Source organism: Phascolarctos cinereus, unplaced genomic scaffold (assembly GCF_003287225.1).
Source record: "Phascolarctos cinereus isolate Bilbo 61053 unplaced genomic scaffold, phaCin_HiC Scaffold_39;HRSCAF=561, whole genome shotgun sequence".
Classification (NCBI taxonomy): Eukaryota; Metazoa; Chordata; class Mammalia; order Diprotodontia; family Phascolarctidae; genus Phascolarctos; species Phascolarctos cinereus.
This window is the reverse complement of record NW_027555735.1, coordinates 1,416-23,135: the sequence shown is the minus strand read 5'-3', so window position 1 is coordinate 23,135 and position 21,720 is coordinate 1,416. Positions and strand designations below refer to the sequence as shown.

The following is a 21,720-nucleotide window of genomic DNA, read 5'->3' as shown; positions in this document are numbered from 1 at the left end:
GGAGCTCCAGTCGTCAAGAGAAGACGCTAACAAGGTAGGGCGATACTTTTCCTATATATTTTTTTATTTTCACCAGGTTAAGCGGGGATTAAAAAGAAACCAGACTGCCGCTTATCGGGGTCTCTTAAAGTGAACGTGAACTTCAGAACGAGACTGCCGCTTATCGGAATCTCTTAAAGTGAACGTGAACTTCAGAACGAGACTGCCGCTTATCGGAATCTCTTAAAGTGAACGTGAACTTCAGAACGAGACTGCCGCTTATCGGGGTCTCTTAAAGTGAACGTGAACTTCAGAAGAGACTGCCGGCTTATCGGGGTCTCTTAAAGTGAACGTGAACTTCAGAACGAGACTGCCGCTTATCGGAATCTCTTAAAGTGAACGTGAACTTCAGAAGGAGACTGCCGCTTATCAGCGTCTCTTAAAGTGAACGTGAACTTCAGAAGGAGACTGCCGCTTATGGTGGTCTCTTAAAGTGAAAGTGAACATCAGAACGAGACTGCCGCTTATGGTGGTCTCTTAAGTGAAAGTGAACTTCAGAACGAGACTGCTGCTTATTGGGGTCTCTTAAAGTGAAAGTGAACATCAGAACGAGAACTGCCACTTTTCGGGTCTCAGATTTAAAGTGAAAGCAAACTGCACAGGCGGGAAAGCAAACCGCACAGGCGGACAAAAGAGACTGGCGGCTTTTCAGCGTCTCCAAAAGCTGAAGTAAACTTCAGAACGAGACTGCTGCTTTTCGGCTTCTCTGATTTAAAGGGAAAGTAAGCCACACCGGCTAAGTAGTGTCCTATAAGATAGTTAGCTAATATGGGGCAGAGCTCGTGGGCAGAACAGAGAGACAGACAATATTATTGAAAAGTGTTCAAATACAGGGGACACAACTAGAATTTTAGCATGCAAATAAGAACATTTCTGTCTTTAAATTGTCAACTGGCATCCTTGTCATTTCTATGAGAACAAACCAAGTGCATTCTGCTACTGAAATCTCTGCATAAGATACCTGTACTGTCCAACCATTCCATTTCAAGTCATAGCTGAAATCAGTCAAGTGTATCACCAAGATTCAATCTGCTGACTATTTTGCTCGCCAAGACTGTACTAATACCAACTTTGATTACACTAGGAAATGGCAGTGCTCAGTCTTTGTGGTGGTGCAATTTTCACATATTTGCTATTTATTGATTATTGTTTAAATAATTGTACTGTATGAGAACTTAATGATTATATCTTGGAATTATTTTGTATAGAAAATATACTTAGAAAAGTGGTTACCATGCTGCTGTCCTGTTCTTGTTAAAAGACCCATGTCATAAATATTCAGGACATTGGCAGCTGATCACATTTACAAAGTCAAAGTGTAAGTGAAGTTATTACTCCCTCCATAATGCCTTATGGACAAGCAGGAGCTGTGATGTGAAGCTACACTGTATTTCCCATTTTATATATGTCTTCCTATTTGATTTTATTCAAGTTATAGTACATTCTGAAAAAGTTGGCCTGTAAATAGCTGATATCATATTACCAATATTTTTTGATCCTTACATAAATACAAAAGTTTACTTCTACGTTAGACTCACTTTTTTCTTTTTTTTACCATCACAGATGAAATGCTGGCCAGCTCATCTTATGCCCTTCACCACCACCTCTGGATCTTGAATTCCATACTTAAATTACTTCTGCATCCTCATGTCCACCTGAGCTGGTTCTTTTTTTCCCTTTGAACTTTTTTTTCCTAGAAAAGATTATGAATTTAAAAAAAATTTGATCTGTAATATAGGGCTAATTATAAAGTAAACCAAAAAAATTTCTCATGTAAAATTACAGAATGTTCCTATATTTCCTTCCAGGTTTAAATGCTAGATTTTTCCATGATCCTATCAAAAAAAAAGTTTGGCTTATTTAACATTACATCATCCCAAATAAGCAGGGCAGTGCCTTTTATAGAAAAATTAAGTTTAAAATGAATATTTAAATTTAAAATAAATATTTTTCTGGTAAAATACTGATATTTTAATTCAGAAAATATATATTCTGGAAAATGCACAAATTTTAGCTTTGTAAAGGACTTAAATGGGGCACTGCTCATTTTACAGAAAATTTAAACTTTAATACAGTATTTTATAGATTCAAAAGAACATAGGTTGAAAAATGTTAAAAAGTTTAAAAATATTAAGTCATTATTACTACTCTTCTGTAAGTTCTCTGATTTCCTTCAATTGTTAATTTTTAAAATTCCAAGAAAAATAAGGAGACTAGAAAAACAAAAAAGGAAACAATCAAGATATCTTCAACTTCTAAGTGCAAATTCTATGATCTATATGCATATGAGTATCAGTATATATAAATGTATATATGTGTATGTATGCATATGTACATACATATATTATGTGTATAATACATGACAATTTGTGAACTATAATAGTGAGAATATACACATATGCGGATCTTCTTTCCTAACTAATAAATGTTAGAGCAAAATTTAATATGATAAGCTATTACATGAAAATGATAGCTATTTTTAATTTTATTACATTGCTATTACTATTTATGGAAGTTTGAAATGAAAAAATACACAGCATATTTATACAAAGAAAGATTCTATTTACTTAGGATAATCATCTGAACTTAAACTCAGTGAGGTTTCATCAGAATCTGATGGTATGAATTCATTCATCCTGTCTTCCTCAAAATACCCCTGAAAGGAAAAAAAAATAATTAAAAAAATTTGCTAATCATTACCATTTATCAAAAATGTTAAAAGATTTTTTTTTTTGCTTATTTCTCTTAGTGTAAAGTGCTTAAGGCCTTTGCATTAGTTTCAGTCTCTAACCCCCATCTACATAAAGGACAGTATAGATTATGGGCCGTGGAATCAGGAAGTATTCATTCTACACTATACCTTCAACACTTAGGATCATTGAATAAGAGCTAAAAAGATCCTTAGACATCATTTAGTCTAAACTCAGACTTTTGAAAAATCATACAAGTGGCAACTCCAAAATTTGAAAAGACATGGTTGCTGTGCTTTACCGCAATACCACGCTTCCATTCTCCAATGTGTAATCCTGTGCAATTAACTTAATGTCTGTGAACTTCAGTTTTCTCTTCTGTAAGATGGGAGCAATCATATCAGTGGCACTAATCTCGTAAGAGCTAGTCTACGTTTAAAACGGTGGTCATACATGTGCAGTAATGTATGTGTGCTCTGCAAACCATAAGTTGTCATATAAATATTACTACTAGTACTTCATGCATAATTACACTGCATTAACTGTACTTCCTTATACTTCCTAAAAATTAGAAGATATTATTTGCTATGTTCTGATAACCTGTGTAAAGCAGGGATTAGTACTATCTGACTTTTTTACCCAAGCCCCAGACAAGACTAATACCATAAAATGCAATCAAGTTTTAATGCATTAGCAAGTAGACTAGCTGAACAACCTGCTCCTGTATGGGGGATTTATTATATGAATATCGGAATTTTTAACTTACTTGGGCAACATTTGTTCTTCCCTACATGTGTCTCATTACCATTGCAACCCAGATTTGAGCCTACTCTGTAACCATCACTATGCGTAAAATATGGCCCTGGAATTGTAGAGGGTTATTTGTTTTAATTACTATGCTATACCATCATAGCAAATGGCTTTCCTACAACTATGTTGGCTGACTGTTAATAATAAACACTATGTAGAGGCTCAACTCTAAAATGTAAGCACAAGCTGAGGAAACAGCCCAACAAATAAAAAGTATTACAGGTAAGGAGTAAGCTGATGAAAATAAACTTTGCATAACCCCTACTTTTCAAATGATTATTCACAAGAAATATTCTAAAATGTTTAGAGAAACTTGGGAGAACTAAACTGAGTGATATAAGAACAATTTATACAAAAAAGGTAAATTAGACAACTTTGGAAGACTTAAAAATCCTGATCAATGCAATAGCCAGCTCTTAACTCCACAAATCTCATAATGAATTATACTGAAATGTACTAAAACTATACTGCCCTCTTTTTCAAATAGATGTTGGACTATGGTGCAGAAATAACATTTATGCATGTAGATTCGCAGTCAAATATTACACAGTTGAAGAAGTAACATGCTAGTAACTTGGGAATAAAGACTTTGAATATAAGGTTTTGAAAGGAAGAAGTGAGGATTTTTGTGGATGAAATCAGTACATTCTAGACATGTGTATGCAGTGCAAAAGTACAGGGGTTAAAGATGTAATGGTAAGAAAGAAGACTTTCTTGAAACTCAGTGTGTATAAGAATTATAATATATGAACATGGAAAATACACATTAGACTTGCTTATAAGGAATTTAAACATCAAATAGTGTAGTATACATTTGATTCTAGGGAAAACAGAGAACTACTTGAGTTTCATGAATGGGGCAGTAATTTAGTTAGACATATTGTTAGGTAAAATACGATATTGGTGATGATGGCCTGAATTGAAATGTTAAATGTAAAAGGTATTTGGAATGCAGATATGCCAACATTTGACATCTACATAGTATGGAGGCTAATTAAGAGCTAAAGTTGATGCCAGTGTTACCTGGAAACCAAAAGTAAAAATATTGATACTTTCAATAGTGGCAGTCCAAAAAAAGTAAGACTGGTTTCAGACATGATGAATTTGAAAAATTTCCAGGTTAATTAGTATCAAAAGTCCAGTAGGCAACTGGTGATACTGAAAACTCAGAAGTGAGACTAATATGGGAAACAGGTAATCAAGAGTCTTGGGCAACACTACAGAAGGGTCACAAAGATTGAAGTTTAAGAAAAGACCATTAAGTTTGACAATTAAGAGACTTAGTAATTTCATAGAAAGAAGTTTTGGCTGAATAGTGAAAGACCAGATTATACAGAGTTAAGAAAAGTTAGCAAGAAGGTAGGAAGGACCTATTGTAGGCAGCTCTCTCGAGAAATTTTGCTGCAAAAGGAAAGGATGTGACAACACCTGGCAGGAATAGATAGATCAGGCACATTTTTTGAGAATGGGGAAACACAGACATGTTTATATGGAATAGGAAAGCATCAGGAGACAGGGAGAGAATGAAGATCATTAAAAGAGTGAGGATGACGTTGTTTCTAATTCTTCTTTACAACATGACTAATGTGAAAATAGGTTCAATATAAATGTATAAGCCTCTATCAAACTGCACAGTGTCTTGGGGAGGAGAGGGGAGAGATGGGAAGAAAATTTGGAACTCAAAATGCTGAAAACTATAAATAAATAGTGAGGATGATACAGGGAGAAACACTGGAGAAAATGAGTTGGAATGAAATCAGACTACTAAATAGATACTTAAGTATGAATATCTAATTTACCTTGTTTTCTTTGCTAATATAGTCCAGCTGTAAGCACCATGGATGAGTCCAAATTCTGCTTAATATTTGAAAATCCTGGAAGAGTTTTGTTCCTGCTTTTCCTCTTCCTCCTTCTCTAGTACTTCCTGTTCCTGATAATAAAAGGCATGTAAGTTAAAGTTTAAAATGTTCAAATTTTTTCACTAGAGAAAGTCATGAATACCACGGTCTAGAGTTTCAACAAGAATCTAAATATATCATAAATGTTTAATAGATTTGGAGGGAGGTAAAACTATTGACATTAAAAAGATCTTATTACTTGTGACTCAATACTTATTAGAGAAATATATCAAATACAAGACAAGGGTTGCCTATACAGGAAAAGTTGATAAAAGTTTAGGAGTAGGAAAAACAGCAGATGCACAACTGTGTCTAGATCAAGGTTAGAACCTGGAAAATCTAATTGTGAGATGACTCTAGAATACTAGAACGTTTTTATTTGGAATCATTAATTCACTTTACAATTTTTTTCTTTATGATTACATAACTTATTTAATACCATTCTTTCTAAACACTTCCCACCCTTTTACCAGCTATGGCTTTCATTACTATTTTTCACAATTACTGATTTAGGTACAACTTCCTTTCCTCTGTTACTTTTTCTCATACTTTGATCTTTACGAATAAAACGTAAATCCACACTACTATATCTTGGCTAGCTATCATCATCATTATCATTGTCATCGCTAGTATTTATATAAAATCTACTATATTCAACACATTGTGCTGAGCACTTTACAAATATCTCATCTGATCCTCAAAACAACTCTAGGAAATAACTTATTATGCACATTTTGCAAATAAGGAAATTAAGGAAGTCAAGCTAAGTGACTTGCCCAGAGTCACAAAGAGAGTAACTTTAATGCTGGATTTGAACTCAGGTCTTCCTGTCTGTAGCCCAGCATTCCACCTAGCTCTGCTGAATTCTTATCCCCAGTGTGATGCCCCAGTAATGGACATTTAGAACTAGTTAGCCTATAAACTGAATATTACCACAACACAGAACCCACCTATCCTCAGCTTTCCTATCACTTATGTGCAACCTTGGTGTCAATTCTCAATTCCTACTCATATATTCCACATGCACAATCACCTTCTAAATCATTTTCACTTCTCTCCAATCTCTTCTATTCTTTTAAACTACATAGATAAATCTCTTATCATCTTTTTATAGCCTTTCAATTGGTCTTACCATTTTACATCTCACCATTCCAATTCAGTCTTCACCGAATAGATTATGTATTTGTCATTTGAGAGGTTTTCATAATATCAAATCTATTAATAATAAATTGTTATTTTCTTCGTTACATTTTAAGTTCCAAACTGTCTCCTTCCCTCCTTCCTACTCTGCACTAGAGAAGGACACCATTTGATAGATTTATAAACATATGTAAAACTATACTATACATACTATTATTTGTTACTTCTTACTCCTTCATAGGTCCTCTGTAGTTGATTTGAGTTTTTAACAGTTAACAGCCACGTTGTGCGATGACTAATATTGATAGACTTAGCCCTTCTCATCAGTGCAAGGATCTAAGACATCTCCAAAGGCCTCGTGATGGAAAGTGCTATCCACATCCAAAGAAAGAACTATGGAGTTTGATGCAGATTGAAGCATACTATTTGCTATTTTTTTCTTTCTGTTGTGTTTTGTTTCCTCTTTCTGGTGGTTCTTCCTATTGGTTCTAATTATTCCTTATAACATCACTAGTGTGAAAATATGTTTAATAGGAATATATATGTATAGCCTATATCAAACTGCACGCCATCTCGGGGAAGGAGGTGAAGAGGGAGGGGGAGAAAAATTTAAAACTCAAAAGCTTATGGAAGTGATTGTTAAAAATCAAAATAAATTTAAAAAGAGATATTTTCTTCATCTATTAATATAATCAAGCTGAGATATTCCTGATTCACAGTCTATCACTATAAGAGAAAAAGTGCTGGAAAAAAAGAGGAGAGTCTAGGACAGCAATATGGAGAATAACAACAATTAGGGAAATGATGAATCAACAAAGTAGTATAGTCAGAAGGATAGGGGAAATAGCAAGAAAGGTAATAAGAGAATTAGGCATAGAAGAATCATGACAGAGTCCCATGAAAGGTAAAAAAAAAAGAGAGAGAGAGAGAGAGAGAGAAAATAATTAGAAGGAGGGAGTAATTAAGTGGTACAAAATTTTCAGAATCAAGAAAGTAGACAAAACCATTGATGAAGCTATGTAACTGCAGGTGAGATAAATTGTCAATCAATAAACATTTATTAAACACCTATTATTTGCTAGGTATTATGCTAAGAACTAAGAATGCAAAGAAAGGTAAAAGACAGTCCTTTCTCTGAAAAACTTGTAGTCTAAAGGCAGAAGTAACTTGCAAATACTTTATATATTGGAAAAATTTGAAAATAATGACTAGTGGGAAGGCAGTAGAAATTAAGAAGGATCAGGAAAGGTCTCTTGTGGGAGGTGAGATTTTAGGAGGGATTTGAAGAAAACTAGGGTTATAGATGCAGAAAGCATGCCAAACCTGGAGAACGCAGAGAGAAAATGCCAAGAGTCAGAAGAATGAATGTACTGACCAAAGAACAGGCCGATGTTAATGACTGAAGAGCACAGGGAGGGGACTGACAAACTGAATGATTAGAGAGGCCAGGTTATAAAAGGCTTTAAATATCAAATTATAAAGAATTTGGGGGAAAAAAGAACTCCAAGATTTATATATGTAAAGGGAAATAATTAAGGCCACAAGGAAAAAATGCAAAATGACAATTTAAAATATGTGATCACTAAAAGATGTCAAACTCTGCAATTTTAAAAATAAAATAATCATTTTAGAGACTAGATAATGGCACATATATCTCCTTTAGTCTATGAAAAAAAAGACTATAGGAATTAAGACACAATGTTGCATACGTTATCAGTAGGTTTTGCTTAAATATCTTCTTCGTCATTTGAGAGGTTTTCACTTTTTGTGAATCTTCAATAACTTTTATTAATTTCTACTATTTTCATATTTTGATATAAGTATGCCTCTGGTAAAAATATGCCATGATAGCCAGGTCCAAAATTTCCTTACTCGTTTATCTATATGAATACTCTACAACACATATTAGGATTCTAGTAGAGTAACATTTCCCTAAAGATTAAACATATGAAACGTTTAGTAACTCCAGATACAGTATATATTCACAATCAGAAAACCTACCTTTCTTTACCTGAATTTTGTTAGCACTTTAATAAATTCCCCTTTTTCTACCAATTTATTTCTGAAAATTTTTTATCAGAATATCCTGTGTCTGTTTTCTAGGGAAAATTATTAATTATTAAAAACAAATCTTGTTTTTCTATCAGTACAAGGTCTATAGTTGTGACAATTTTTGAAACAGAATCTTTTTTAAAATAAAGATTTAAAATATTTTTAAAGCCCTTGTTTGTGGAATACTTCTGAACTGCCTATATAGTTGCAATACAGGTTATAACCATTATAGTCTACCAAGCGTTTCCTAGTTTACCTTTCTTTGCAAAAGTTTTACACAAAACTGTCATCAAATTCCTTATGTTAACTTCATCATTACTACAAAATACAGTCAGATTATAGTCACAATGTGTTATTTCAGAATGATTTCTAAATACAAAAGACGTTAAATTTTTCTTACTGGGAGCTTGCTTCATTCTGTACTTATTTTTGCACTATTCTTAAAATGAGGATGGTATGAGATACGACCAAATATATTTTTTAATTTTATTAATTTATTTTGATTTATTAAGAATCACTTCCACATGCTTTTGAGTTGAAAATTTTTCTCCCCTTCCTCCCCCCACTCTCCCAAGATGGCGCACAATCTGATACAGGCTGTACATTTACATACCCATTAAACATATTTTCACATTAGTGAAGTTGTAAGTAAAAATTAAAACCAATAGGAAGAACTATCAGAAAAATGAAACAAAACTCAACAGAAAGTAAAAATAAGTGGTAGCGATTCAACTTCTGTAGTTCTTTCTTTGAATGTGGACAGCATTTTCCATCCCAAGGCCTCTGGAGATGTCTTAGATCCTCATAATGCTGAAAAGAGTTCAGTTTAACAATCTTAGTCACTGCATAACGTGGCTGTTATTGTGTACAAAGTCCTCTTGGTTCTGCTCACTTCACTCAGCATCAGACCATATAAGTCTTTCCAGGTTTTTCTGAAGTCAGCCTGTTCATCATTTCTTATAGCACAATAGTATTCCATTACATTCATATACCACAACTTGCTCAGCCATTCCCCAATGGATGGGCATCCTCTCAATTTCCAATTCTTTGCCACCACAAAAAGAGCTGCTATGAATATTTTTGTACATGTGGGTCCTTTTCCCACTTGTTTGATCTCTTTGGGATATAGCCCTAGAAGTGCTATTGCTGGATCAAAGGGTATGCACAGTTTTGTAGCCTTTGGGGCATAGTTCCAAATTGTTCTCCAAAATCTTGGATCATTTCACAACTCCACCAACAATGTATTAGTGTTCCCATTTTCCCACATCTCCAACATTTATGATTTTCCTGTTTTGTCGTGTTGGTCAATCTGATACATGTGATGTGGTACCTCAGAGTTGTTTTGATTTGCATTTCTCTAATCAATAACGATTTAGAGCATCCTCTGACCATTTATCAATTGGGGAATGGCTTGTGTTCTTATAAATTTGTCTTAATTCTCTATATATTTTAGAAATGAGGCCTTTATCAGAGAGACTGGTTGTAAAAATTCTTTCCCAATTTTCTACCTTCCTTCTAATCTTAGTTGCATTGGCTTTGTTTGTGCAAAAACTTTTCAATTTAATGTAATCAAAATTATCCATTTTGCTTTTCATAATGTTCTCTATCTCCTGTTTGGTCATGAATTCTTCTGTTCTCCATAGATCTGATAGGTAAACTATTCCTTGTTCTCCCAGTTTACTTATGGTATCAGCCTTTATATCTAAGTCATGAACCCATTTTGACTTTATTTTGGTATAGTGAGATTTGGGTCTATGCCTAGTTTCTGCCATACTCTTTTCCAGTTTTCCCAGCAGTTTTTTTCAAAGAGTGGGTTCTTATCCCAGAAGCTGGGGTCTTTGGGTTTATCAAATAATAGATTACTATAGTCATTGACTACTGTGTCTTGCATATTTAACCTATTCCACTGATCCACCTCCCTATTTCTTAGCCAGTACCAAGCAGTTTTGATGATTGCTGCTTTATAATACAATTTAAGATCTGGAATTGCTAGGCCACCTTCCCCTGCATTTCTTTTCATTAGTTCCTTTGATATTCTGGACCTTTTGTTTTTCCAAATGAATCTTGTTATTATTTTTTCTAACTCTATAAAATAATTTTGGTAGTTTGATTGGTATGGCACTGAATAAGTAAATTAGCTTAGGTAGGATTGTCATTTTTATTATATTAGCTCGGCCTACCCATGAGCAACTGATGTTTTTCCAATTATTTAGATCTGATTTTATTTGTGTGAAAAGTGTTTTGTAATTGTGTTCATAGAGTTCCTGGGTTTGTTTGGAGGTAGACTCCTAAATATTTTATAATGTCTACAGTAAGTTTAAATGGGATTTCTCTTTCTATCTCTTGCTGTTGGGCTTTGTTGGTAATATATAGAAATGCTGATGATTTATGTGGGTTTATTTTATAGCCTGCAACTTTGCTAAAGTTGTTTATTATTTCAAGTAGTTTTTTACTTGATTCTCTAGGATTCTCTAAGTATATCATCATGTCATCTGCAAAGAGTGATAGCTTTGTTTCTTCTTTGCCTATTCTAATGCCTTCAATTTCTTTTTCTTCTCTTATTGCTAAAGCTAAGGTTTCCAGTACAATATTGAATAACAGTGGTGATAATGGACATCCTTGTTTCACCCCGATCTTATTGGAAATGCTTCTAGCCTGTCCCCATTACATATAATGCTTGCTGAAGGTTTTAGAATATGCTATTTATTATTTTAAGGAAGACTCCATTTATACCTATGCTTTCTAGTGTTTTTAATAGGAATGGGTGTTGTATTTTATCAAAAGCTTTTTCTGCATCTATTGAGATGATCATGTGGTTTCTGTTGGTTTTGTGTTGATATGCTCAATGATGCTGATAGTTTTCCTAATATTGAACCAACCCTGCATTCCTGGTATAAATCCTACCTGGTCATAGTGTATTATTCTTGTGATAAGTTGCTGCAATCTACTTGCTAGTATTTTGTTTAAAATTTTTGCATCTATATTCATTAGAGAAATTGGTCTATAATTTTCTTTCTCTATTTTGACTCTTCCTGGTTTAGGTATCAACACCATATTTGTATCATAAAAAGAATTTGGTAAGACTCCTTCTTCACCTATTTTCCCAAATAGTCTATATAGTATTGGAATTAATTGTTCTTTAAATGTTTGATAGAATTCGCATGTAAATCCATCTGGCCCTGGAGATTTTTTCCTAGGGAGTTCATCAATGGCTTGTTCAATTTCTTTTTCTGAGATGGGGTTATTTAAGTATTTTACTTCCTCTTCGGTTAATCTGGGCAATTTATATTTTTGTAAATATGTATCCATTTCACTAAGATTGTCAAATTTGTTGGCATATAGTTGGGCAAAATAATTCCTAATTATTGTTTTAATTTCCTCTTCCTTGGTGGTAGCTTCACCCTTTTCATTCTTGATACTAGTAATTTGGTTTTCTTCTTTTTTTTTTAATTAAATTAACCAAAGGCTTATCTATTTTATTGGTTTTTTCATAAAACCAGCTCTTAGTTTTATTTATTAGTTCAATAGTTTTCTTAATTTCAATTTTATTAATTTTTCCTTTGGTTTTCAATATTTCTAATTTGGTGTTTAGTTGAGGATTTTTAATTTGTTCTTTTTCTAGTTTTTTTAGTTGTATGCCCAATTCATTAATCTCCTCTTTTTCTATTTTATTTATGTAAGCATTTAGAGATATAAAACTTCCCCTAAGAACTGCTTTGCTGCATCCCATAGGTTTTGGTATGTTGTCTCATTATTGTCATTCTCTTGAATGAAATTATTGATTGTTTCTATGATTTGTTGTTTGACCCAATCATTTTTTAGGATTAGATTATTTAGTTTCCAATTTTTTTTAGTCTATCTTTCCATGGCCCTTTATTACATATAATTTTTATTGCATCATGATCTGAAAAGGATGCATTTAATATTTCTGCCTTTCTGCATTGGATTGTGAGGTTTTTATGCCCTAGTACATGGTCAATTTTTGTGTATGTGCCATGTACTGCGAGAAAAAAGTATATTCCTTTCTATCCCCATTCAGTTTTCTCCAGAGGTCTATCATACCTAACTTTTCTAATGTTCTATTCACCTCCTTAACTTCTTTCTTGTTTATTTTGTGGTTAGACTTATCTAGTGCCGAGGAGGGGGAGGTTCAGGTCCCCCACTAGTATAGTTTTGCTGTCTGTTTCTTCCTGTAACTCCCTGAACTTCTCCTGTAAGAATTTGGATGCTGTACCATTTGGTACATATATGTTTAGTAATGATATTACTTCATTGTCTATGGTGTCTTTTAGCAGGATGTAGTTTCCTTCCTTATCTCTTTTGATTAGATCTATTTTTGCTTTTGCTTTGTCTGAGATCAGGATTGCTACCCCTGCTTTTTTACTTCAGCTGACGCATAATATATTCTGCTCCAGCCTTTTACCTTTACCCTGTATGTGTCACTCTTTTTCAAATGTGTTTCCTGTAAACAACATATTGTAGGATTATGGTTTTTAATCCATTCTGCAATCCGTTTCCTTTTATGGGAGAGTTCATCCCATTCACATTCACAGTTATGATTACTATCTGTGTCTTTTTCTCCATCCTTTTTCCCCCATTTATGCTTTTCTTTCTCCTTTTTCCTTTCCCCCTTCACTAGTGTTTTGCTTTTGACCACCGCCTCCTTCAGTCCCTCCCCTTTTATTATCCCTTTCCCTTTTCTTCCCCTTTAGTCTTACTGCTTCTTCCCTCCCTTCTTTCCCCCTCCCTTTTCTTTCCCCTTTTCCCTCCTACTGCCTATAGGGCAAGTTAGATTTCTATACCTAACTGATTATATTATGCCCTTCTTGAGCCAAATCTGATGAGAGTAAGGTTCAAACAATGCTCCCCCCTCCCTCCTTTCCCTCTGCTGTAATAGGATTTTGTGTCTTTTCCTGTAATGTAATTTACCCTTGTCTGCCTCCTCCTTTCTCAGTACATTTTCTAAGATCAGATTGATCCACTTATTTGGATCCATTTAACCCACTTGATTAGATTTTTTTTATCATTACATCAAAGTCAACTAATATCCACCCTCTTTATGTATACTCCTTTAACAAGGTGTAATAACAATACAGTTCTCAAGGGTTGCAAGTCTCATATTCCCTTGTAGGGGTTTAAACAGCCCCCCCTTATTAACACATATTGTATCCTTCTGTCCCATTTACCTTTTTAAGTCCTTCTTGAGTCCTGTACTTGAAGATCAAATTTTTTGTTGAGCTCTGGTCTTTTTATCAGGAAAGTTTGGAAGTCTCCTATTTCGTTGAATATCCACCTCCTCCCTTGAAAAATGATGCTCATTTTTGCTGGGTAATTGATCCTTGGCTGCATTCCAAGCTCCTTTGCCTTACAGAATATCATGTTCCATGCCCTGCGTCTTTTAATGTAGAAGCTGCAAGGTCCTGTGTAATCCTGACTGTGGTTCCATGATATTTAAATTTTCTTTCTGGCTGCTTGCAGCACCTTCTCTTTCATCTGGTAATTTTGGAATTTTGCTATTATATTCCTTGTTGTCAATTTGGGATCTCTTTCAGGTGGTGATCGGTGGATTCTTTCTATGGTTATTTTCCCTTCTGGTTCTAGGGCTTTCAGGGAGTTTTCCTTTATGATTTTCTGAAAGACACTGTCCAGGCTCTTTTTTTATCATGATTTTCAGGTAGTCCAATAATTTTTAAATTGTCTCTCCCTAGTGGATTTTCCAGGTCGGTTGTTTTACTGATGAGGTATTTTACATTTTCATCTATTTTTTCATTTTTTTGTTTCTGTTTGACTGATTCTTGCTCTCTCATAGAGACATTAGTTTCCATTTGTCCAATTCTAGTTTTTAACAGATTGTTTTCTTCTGTTAGTTTTTGTACTTCCTTCTTCAACTGGCCAATTGTGTTTTTTAGGGACTTGTTTCCTTCAGTATACTCTTCTGTTAGTTTTTGTCCTTCCTTCTTCAATTGGCCAATTGTGTTTTTAGGAACTTGTTTTCTTCAGTGTATTTTTTTTCCAATTGGCCAATTGTATTTTTGAAGGACTCTTCTACCTCTCTCATTTGACTATTAAAATCCTTCTTGAGCTCTTCTAAGAAGGCTTTTTGGGCTTCAGACCAGTTCATATTCCCTTTTGTTGCTGCAGTGTGGGTTTGTTGACAATGTTGTCCTCTTCAGAATTTCTGTCTTGATCTTCACTCTTCTCATAATATGAATCTATGGTACATTTCTTTTTACTCATGGTGTTTCTTTATTCCCTGGCCTTTAAAGAGATTGAGCTCTCCTGCTGGGGAACAGAGGGTACTGACCCAAGCTTCTTGTGTTGGGAGCCTAGGTCTTGGTCACTGGCTTTTGTGCTGGGGCCTCTTATGCTGGCAATTGGAGGCTGTAGGTTTCTGGCAGCTTACCTGTGTTGGGCTGGAATCAGCAAGGCTGGAACTTTCAGGCAATTCTAGGTTGCCTGCTTTTCCTTTCCTTTAGCTTTCTTCAGCTCCTTTTAGATGGGTGCTGCAGGGTGTTTATCTGCCTGGGGCCCCTGCAGTGTTGTCTCCCTCTTTCTGCTAATGCACTGGGAGATTCCTTTGGTGGAGTGCCAGGCACCTGGTGGTTTTCTGAGCTGGTTTCCACCGGTTCCCCCACCCTCACTGAGGCACTCGGAGGTCCAGGTGTTGGTGTTTGCCTGCTCTACCACCTGGGCTTCAGGATTTCTTCACAATTGGAGGCTCAGGGCTCTGACAGCTCACCTGTTTGGGGTTGGAATCAGCAAGGCGGGGCTTTAGGAAGCCTTTAGTTGTTTTCTTCACCTCCTTTCAGATGAATGTGCAGGGTACTTATTGCCTGGGGCCCCTTGTAGTTCTGCCTCCCTTATTTTTGCTGAGGCACTGGGAGACCCTTTGCTGGGCTGCTGCACTGCTGCTCCCTGTCTTTCTTCTAGTTCAGGTGTTCCAGGGGTTTTTTTCTGGGGTGATATTTTCTGGGTTTTCAGAGGTTGATAGGGGAGAGTGAGAGAGACTACCTTTTCACTCCACCATCTTGGCTCCCGGAAGGGGAAGTCTCCAAATTTTTTAAATAACACTTTTATTTGAGGAACAAATAAACCCTTATAATTACATGAAAGAATAATCACACAAATTAATTTTTTTTTTACCTGTTAAGTGATCCAAATAGTACTGGTAAAGCTTGCACTGAATAGAAGTCATTCTTACTGCTAATACATACTCATGTTTGGGTGGTAAAAACTCTGCTAATGTTGTGCAATCTTTCCTCTGTAAGATAAAGAAATGAAAATAAATTATGCTCTCATACTAGTAATTAATTCAGGTATATTCCAAACTCCAAAATAGCCTAACTCTCAAGCTTATAATCTCTTTAACATAATCAATCACTGGTTCTCTTAGATTTAACTTTTAAAAATGATCTTTTCTGTACTAATAAAAAAAAAAACAACCTGAGTCCAGTGAAAATAAATTCTTTTTTCACTATCCAACAAATGGTCCCTTCTGACCTAATTTTCACCATACACATAGTTCTTCATTTTCTATTATCTTGCATTTCATAAATTTATTATATTATCTGTATTTAAAATTTCTCATGAAGACATACCAAATTTTGACTCCCCAAATGGTTCTCTGCCTTCACTTTTCACATCAACAAAACTGATAGATTTCAGACTGGGTGGCTTTTAGTATTTAGTAGTCAATGTTGTGGTACCTACAACAGTGCTAGGCTGCTTTTTTCTATAGGGATTCTTTTGCAGAGGCTGTCCACATGGTTTTGTGTTTTAAAAGTCATAAGATGGTCAGTCTGTCAGTCGGTCAACAACATTTATTAAGAGTCCATCATGTGGCAGGCAATGTGCTGGGTCTACAACAAAGGCAAAATAACAGTCCCTGCCCTTAAAGAGTTCACAATCTAAGAAAGAAAAAAGAAGCTAACAATATTGTCAAAACCAGAAATGTACACAATAAATATGGAAATTATTCAAAGAGGAAAGGCAACATAATTGAGAATTGGAAAAGATTTCCTATAGAAGATGGGATTTTAGCTGCAACAGAGAGTAATAAATCTCTAACGTTTATACTATATGCCAAGCCTAAAGCACTAAGCACTCTACATATATTATCTCCTTTGATCCTCACAACAAGCCTGTAAGCACATTTTACTACTGAGGAAACAAAGGCAAACAGAGGTGAAGTAACTTTCTAAGAGTCCAAGGTAGTAAGAATTCAAGGGTGAATTTGATTTCAAGTCCAAGGGAGCCAAGGTCCTTAACTGAGATAAAGAAACTTTAAAAATTATTACTCTGAGACTAACCATCCCAATCAAAAGTACAGCAGAAGGTATAAAATGTCCAAAGCTAGAGAGATGAGTAAATCAAAGAAAGCTTTCATCAGCATAAATATACATATATATGTATGTGTATGTACATAAAAACTAGAGATGCCCACAATAAATAAGCAAATTAGTCATAATGATTACAAAAATATTCAATGGGTTCCAACTATCTAGCATGAATACCTGGGTTAAATAAGGAAAGAGTCTTTTGACTAAAAGGCCTGGAGGAAAGAATGGTAACTGAATTTACAAGAGCATTGAGGGAAAAAAAAGAAATCTAAGATTCTGATGTAAAAAACTAGTAAAATAGAAAATGGGCCAAGGAAAAATAATTTAAGACTCATTCAACTCCCTAAAAACCGTAACAAAAAAAAAAAAGATCAACATACTGTAATTTGAGAAACCATGAGTAAAACTACCCTAATCTATTAGAACAAGAGAGCAAAGTAAAGAGAAAAAGAATACCCCAATCATTTCCTGAAAGTAATCTCAAACAGAAAATCTCACAAATGCCAAAATTCATAAAGTCCGTGTCAAACAAAAAATGCTTCATCCAGAAAGAACCAGTTCACACACTACTTATGATTCCACAAGATCTGGCAGCTACTGATAGAAATTTTGTGAGAAAACATGGAATACCTAAAAGGCAAAAGATACAGTCTTACATGATCTACCCTGCAAAGCTGAATATGATTCTATGGGAGAAAAATGGACTTTAATTGAAGTGAGGCTTTTTCAAGTCATGAGCTAGTTTGATCTAAAAAGAGAGGGGCCCCAAATTTTTACTATGAAAATTAAAAAATGAGGTTTTTCAGAAAAAAAATGAATAAAGGAAATTACTAGAAACTAACTATTCTGACCTATGTCCTGAAATGTAAAATAAAAAAAAAACAAAACTACAATCTTGATTGCTTGGCCATCACTTCCTGACAAATAGAGGGAGAATAAATGGAAGTAGTGTCAGATTTTATGGTCTTGGGCTTAAATCTCTGCACATGGTGACATCAGCCATGAAATTAAAAGAGACTGCTCCTTGGAAAGAAAGGCACATCTAGGCAGCAGGCTGAAAAGCAGAGGCATTACCCTGCTGACCCTTCCATATAGTGAAAACTATGGTTTTTCCAGGAGCAATGGGAGAATTGGAACTATAAAGAAAGCTGTGCTCCACAAAATCAACACTTTCAGATTTTGGTACTGGAGAAGACTTTCCAGAGTCCCTTGGACAACAAGGAAACCAAATCATTCAGTACTTAAATTAACTAATTCTGGCTATTCACTGGAAGGCCAAATACTGAAGCTGGTTAGAATAGTGCCATGCAAACAACGAACATAAACTTGGATAGAGTTTGAGAGATAATGGATGACAGAAGCGCCATATTCTATGGGGTCAGGAAAAGTCTGACTGATAAATACTAACACAATTGACAACTTAAATGCAGTACATGGATATTTACAAACATATAAATAAAATTTTGACTTAATTTTAAGTCTTACCTCAAATTCCATCTACTACCTGAAGCCTTTCCTGGTCTCTCCTCCTTCGCTCTCCATCCCCCACTACTAATACCTTCCTTTTTGAAATTATTCCTTTTTTTTACATTGTTTATATATCTCAAATACAGTTTCCTTGTTAGAATGGCAATTTCTTGATTTTGGGATGGTGGCTATGTGTCTCCAATACAATACCTGACACATGGAAAGTGCTTAATAAATGCTTGTTAACTTGACTATCTGATGTTGCTTCTCTTTCACTTGGTGTGTCTACTCTTAGATGTAGCAGGCTGTCCTGGATCAGGGTACTGGGTGGCTAAGAAGCCTAGTTTTTTATTCCTCCCTTCATCCATCCAGCTCCTTGATCAAAATTCAGAGAGCTACATGGTCTTCTGTGTCCTTTTCCACTTCTGTTCTCACCCCTGGGTTGCTTGGGCAGGACAGATGGTGTTTGAACTCCTTGAAGTTTACAGGTTCAAGGTGATGAATAATTGAATGAATGGACATATTTGTTAAATACTTGCCATATGTGCAAAGCACTAGGGATACAAATAGATATTACATACACACACACACACACACTATATGTATATATATATATATATATATATATATATATATATATATATATATATATATACATATATGTGTGTGTGTGTGTGTGTGTGTGTAAGACTTCAGTTCCAAGTCAGATTGAAAAGTCCCACAGTCCTTAGGGTGCAACAGGAAAACAGATGGCAATGCCTATTCTTTAATGTCTTTCTACTGATAAAAAAAAACTTGTCAGTTTCTAATGTTTAACAATCTGACAGTGCCAAAAATTTTGGTAAAAATAACTTTTCTCCAACCAAAAGTAGGATATATTGTATAAGAGATTATTATTCATTTATCAATTACATATCTAGCCACCTTTCTTTGTCCTTGAATTGAGCCTGAGAACTCAACTTTCCCTCTCAGATTAAAGTTACAATTAATGGGAAAAACTAGGAAAATACTAAAACATCAGGTGTTATCTTGAACCAAGTTGTCTTGAAGGAAGTTCTAAGAGATACAGTGCCCCTGAAGTGTCTCTGCACCACCAAGGAAAACCATTATCTTCCTAACAAATCTTTCTGGAGAATCTGCTAATTCAGGTCCACTCACAATGTCTACAATATGCTGAGAGGAGTTACTAGCACCAGTTTCCTTGATGTAACCAATCATGCTGTCCCAACACCTATGACTATCTACCCTAACTGTCTTTCCTTACCTATCCAACTATGTCCTTTGTTCTCTTGAATTTCCCAAAACTAACTAATTACCTTGGGGTCTTTGTCACTGAGAGAAGCAACTGATTCAACTCACTGGTTACTGCTAGTCTAATAAATTGATCATGCTTGGACCTTTGCCTTTCTTACTTTATACTTCAAATGTAACAACATATCATGAAGTGGTTTCAAGCAAAATTACAGAGTTTTCAACTAAAACTGAGTATAGATGAATATATAATTTACATCTACCTGAACACAGCCAGCTAACATTTCATAGAGAATATGGGCACGCTTTTTCATTACTTGAACATTTGTCGTGGTGGAATCTGCACACTGGCCATTTTGAATTGGATTTATGAATCGATTCCTAAAATCCGTAATAGAACCAAGTAGATTCTCTTTGACAAAATTAACCATACAGTGATCTAAGAGAAGAAAAATAAATTGTCATTGCAAATATATCACATTTTATTCAACCAATTTTATATCATTAATGCAATAATGATGAACAAAGTTTTTTTAAATAAATGAGATCTGATGAAATGTGATAATTCATTAGCACTTGCCAAATAATTATTTAACAATCCAACTATATTTGAAGATGTTGGTAAGCACATTTTTTAGAAATAGTTCAGAAAATTTAATGATAAGTAAAACTTTAGTAATATTTTTAAAACACAAAGACATAATTTAACACAAATTTTAACAGAAATAAATGTTATAATAATTGAAATAATTCAGACAAGTTAATAAATAAAAGAAAAAAATTCTAAAAAGACTGTAGGTAAAGAGATTAGGAACATAAATCATATCCATGCTGAAAAAATAGCTCAAAATAACTCAAAAGAGGACAGTAACTTACATTCAATTAGATTATTTTGTAGAGGTGTTCCTGTTAAAATAATTCGTCTTTTTGAACGAATCAAATTCATAGCTTTGGATACAGCTGAAGCTTCATTTTTTAGTATATGACCTTCATCACACACAACAAAATCCGGGCCTACCAAAAAATTTTTTACTATTATTTAACTCTCACAAAATTTGTATCAACTAATGCTTATCTAAGATCAACTGCACAATGGAGCAATGCTTAAATATTGAAAAGCTATGCTAGAGAGCCACATTTGCCAAATGAGCAGAAATATCAATGGATTAAAAGTAAGATATCTTAACTAAGGCTTATGCATTATCTAACCAGAACATGTCATTTAAAGTTTGTTTGTTTTTTTTTAAAGGTATCTTTTAATTTTTGTACCACATTTTCTGATCTATTCAATCATCCACAAAAAATCATGCCTGGAAACAGAAAAAATTGCAAAATCATCTATCATATGAGTATTCTTTTCCTTAATCCCCACCTCTCTACATAGAGGAAGGATATGTGCCTGTCTCATCATTTGTCCACTTGAATCAGTATCTGTCATTGCACTTTGCATTTACTTATTTATAGCAATGGACAGATTATTTTACTGGTTCTATTTACTTTGCCAATTAGTTGGCATACCATCTGTTCCATTCTCTGAATTCTTCAATTTTTTTTATATTGTAAAATATAGTATATATTTATACATCAATTACTGTAAAAATATAAATTATTGTAAAATATTCCAATTCATTCAAAAATCACAACTGGCTGAAACAGTCTCCAAATATTAACTAATGGCTTTTTGTTTTGCTGTCTTCCCCCTCCCCCCAATACAACAGGTGTTGATATTAATATTGTGGAATGTATGTTTTTCTTTCTGTCTCTGACTTCCTTGGGAGCACATAACTGGGTCAAGCAGCATTAAAAATTCAGAAACTTTTCTATTGTACACAATTCCAAATTATGTTCCTGAACTGCTGGACCAATTTACACATATACTATTAGTATAAAGTGTATATGAATTTACATAGCATCACCACCACTGACTTTTTAAACTATTTTTCACAAATTTTATTATTAATTACAAACACTTTCCATGTTTGTATTGATATTTTGTGAGACCTTTTCATATCACCTGCTTAGTTATCAAGTGAA

At 34.4% G+C, this 21,720-nt stretch overlaps 1 protein-coding gene across 1 annotated transcript; it reads right to left on the bottom strand.

Moving 5' to 3' along the window:
* Positions 1–209: 209 nt before the first annotated feature.
* On the bottom strand, positions 210–20,632 carry LOC110203987 (transcriptional regulator ATRX-like). The gene is made up of 7 exons (XM_078150597.1): positions 20,563–20,632; positions 19,950–20,125; positions 15,773–15,890; positions 5,339–5,469; positions 2,607–2,695; positions 493–563; positions 210–319 (listed from the first exon to the last, which is right to left on the bottom strand). The coding sequence occupies exons 1-7, from the start codon at positions 20,630–20,632 to the stop codon at positions 210–212; spliced, it is 765 nt and encodes a 254-aa protein (XP_078006723.1).
* Between the last annotated feature and the right edge of the window lie 1,088 nt (positions 20,633–21,720).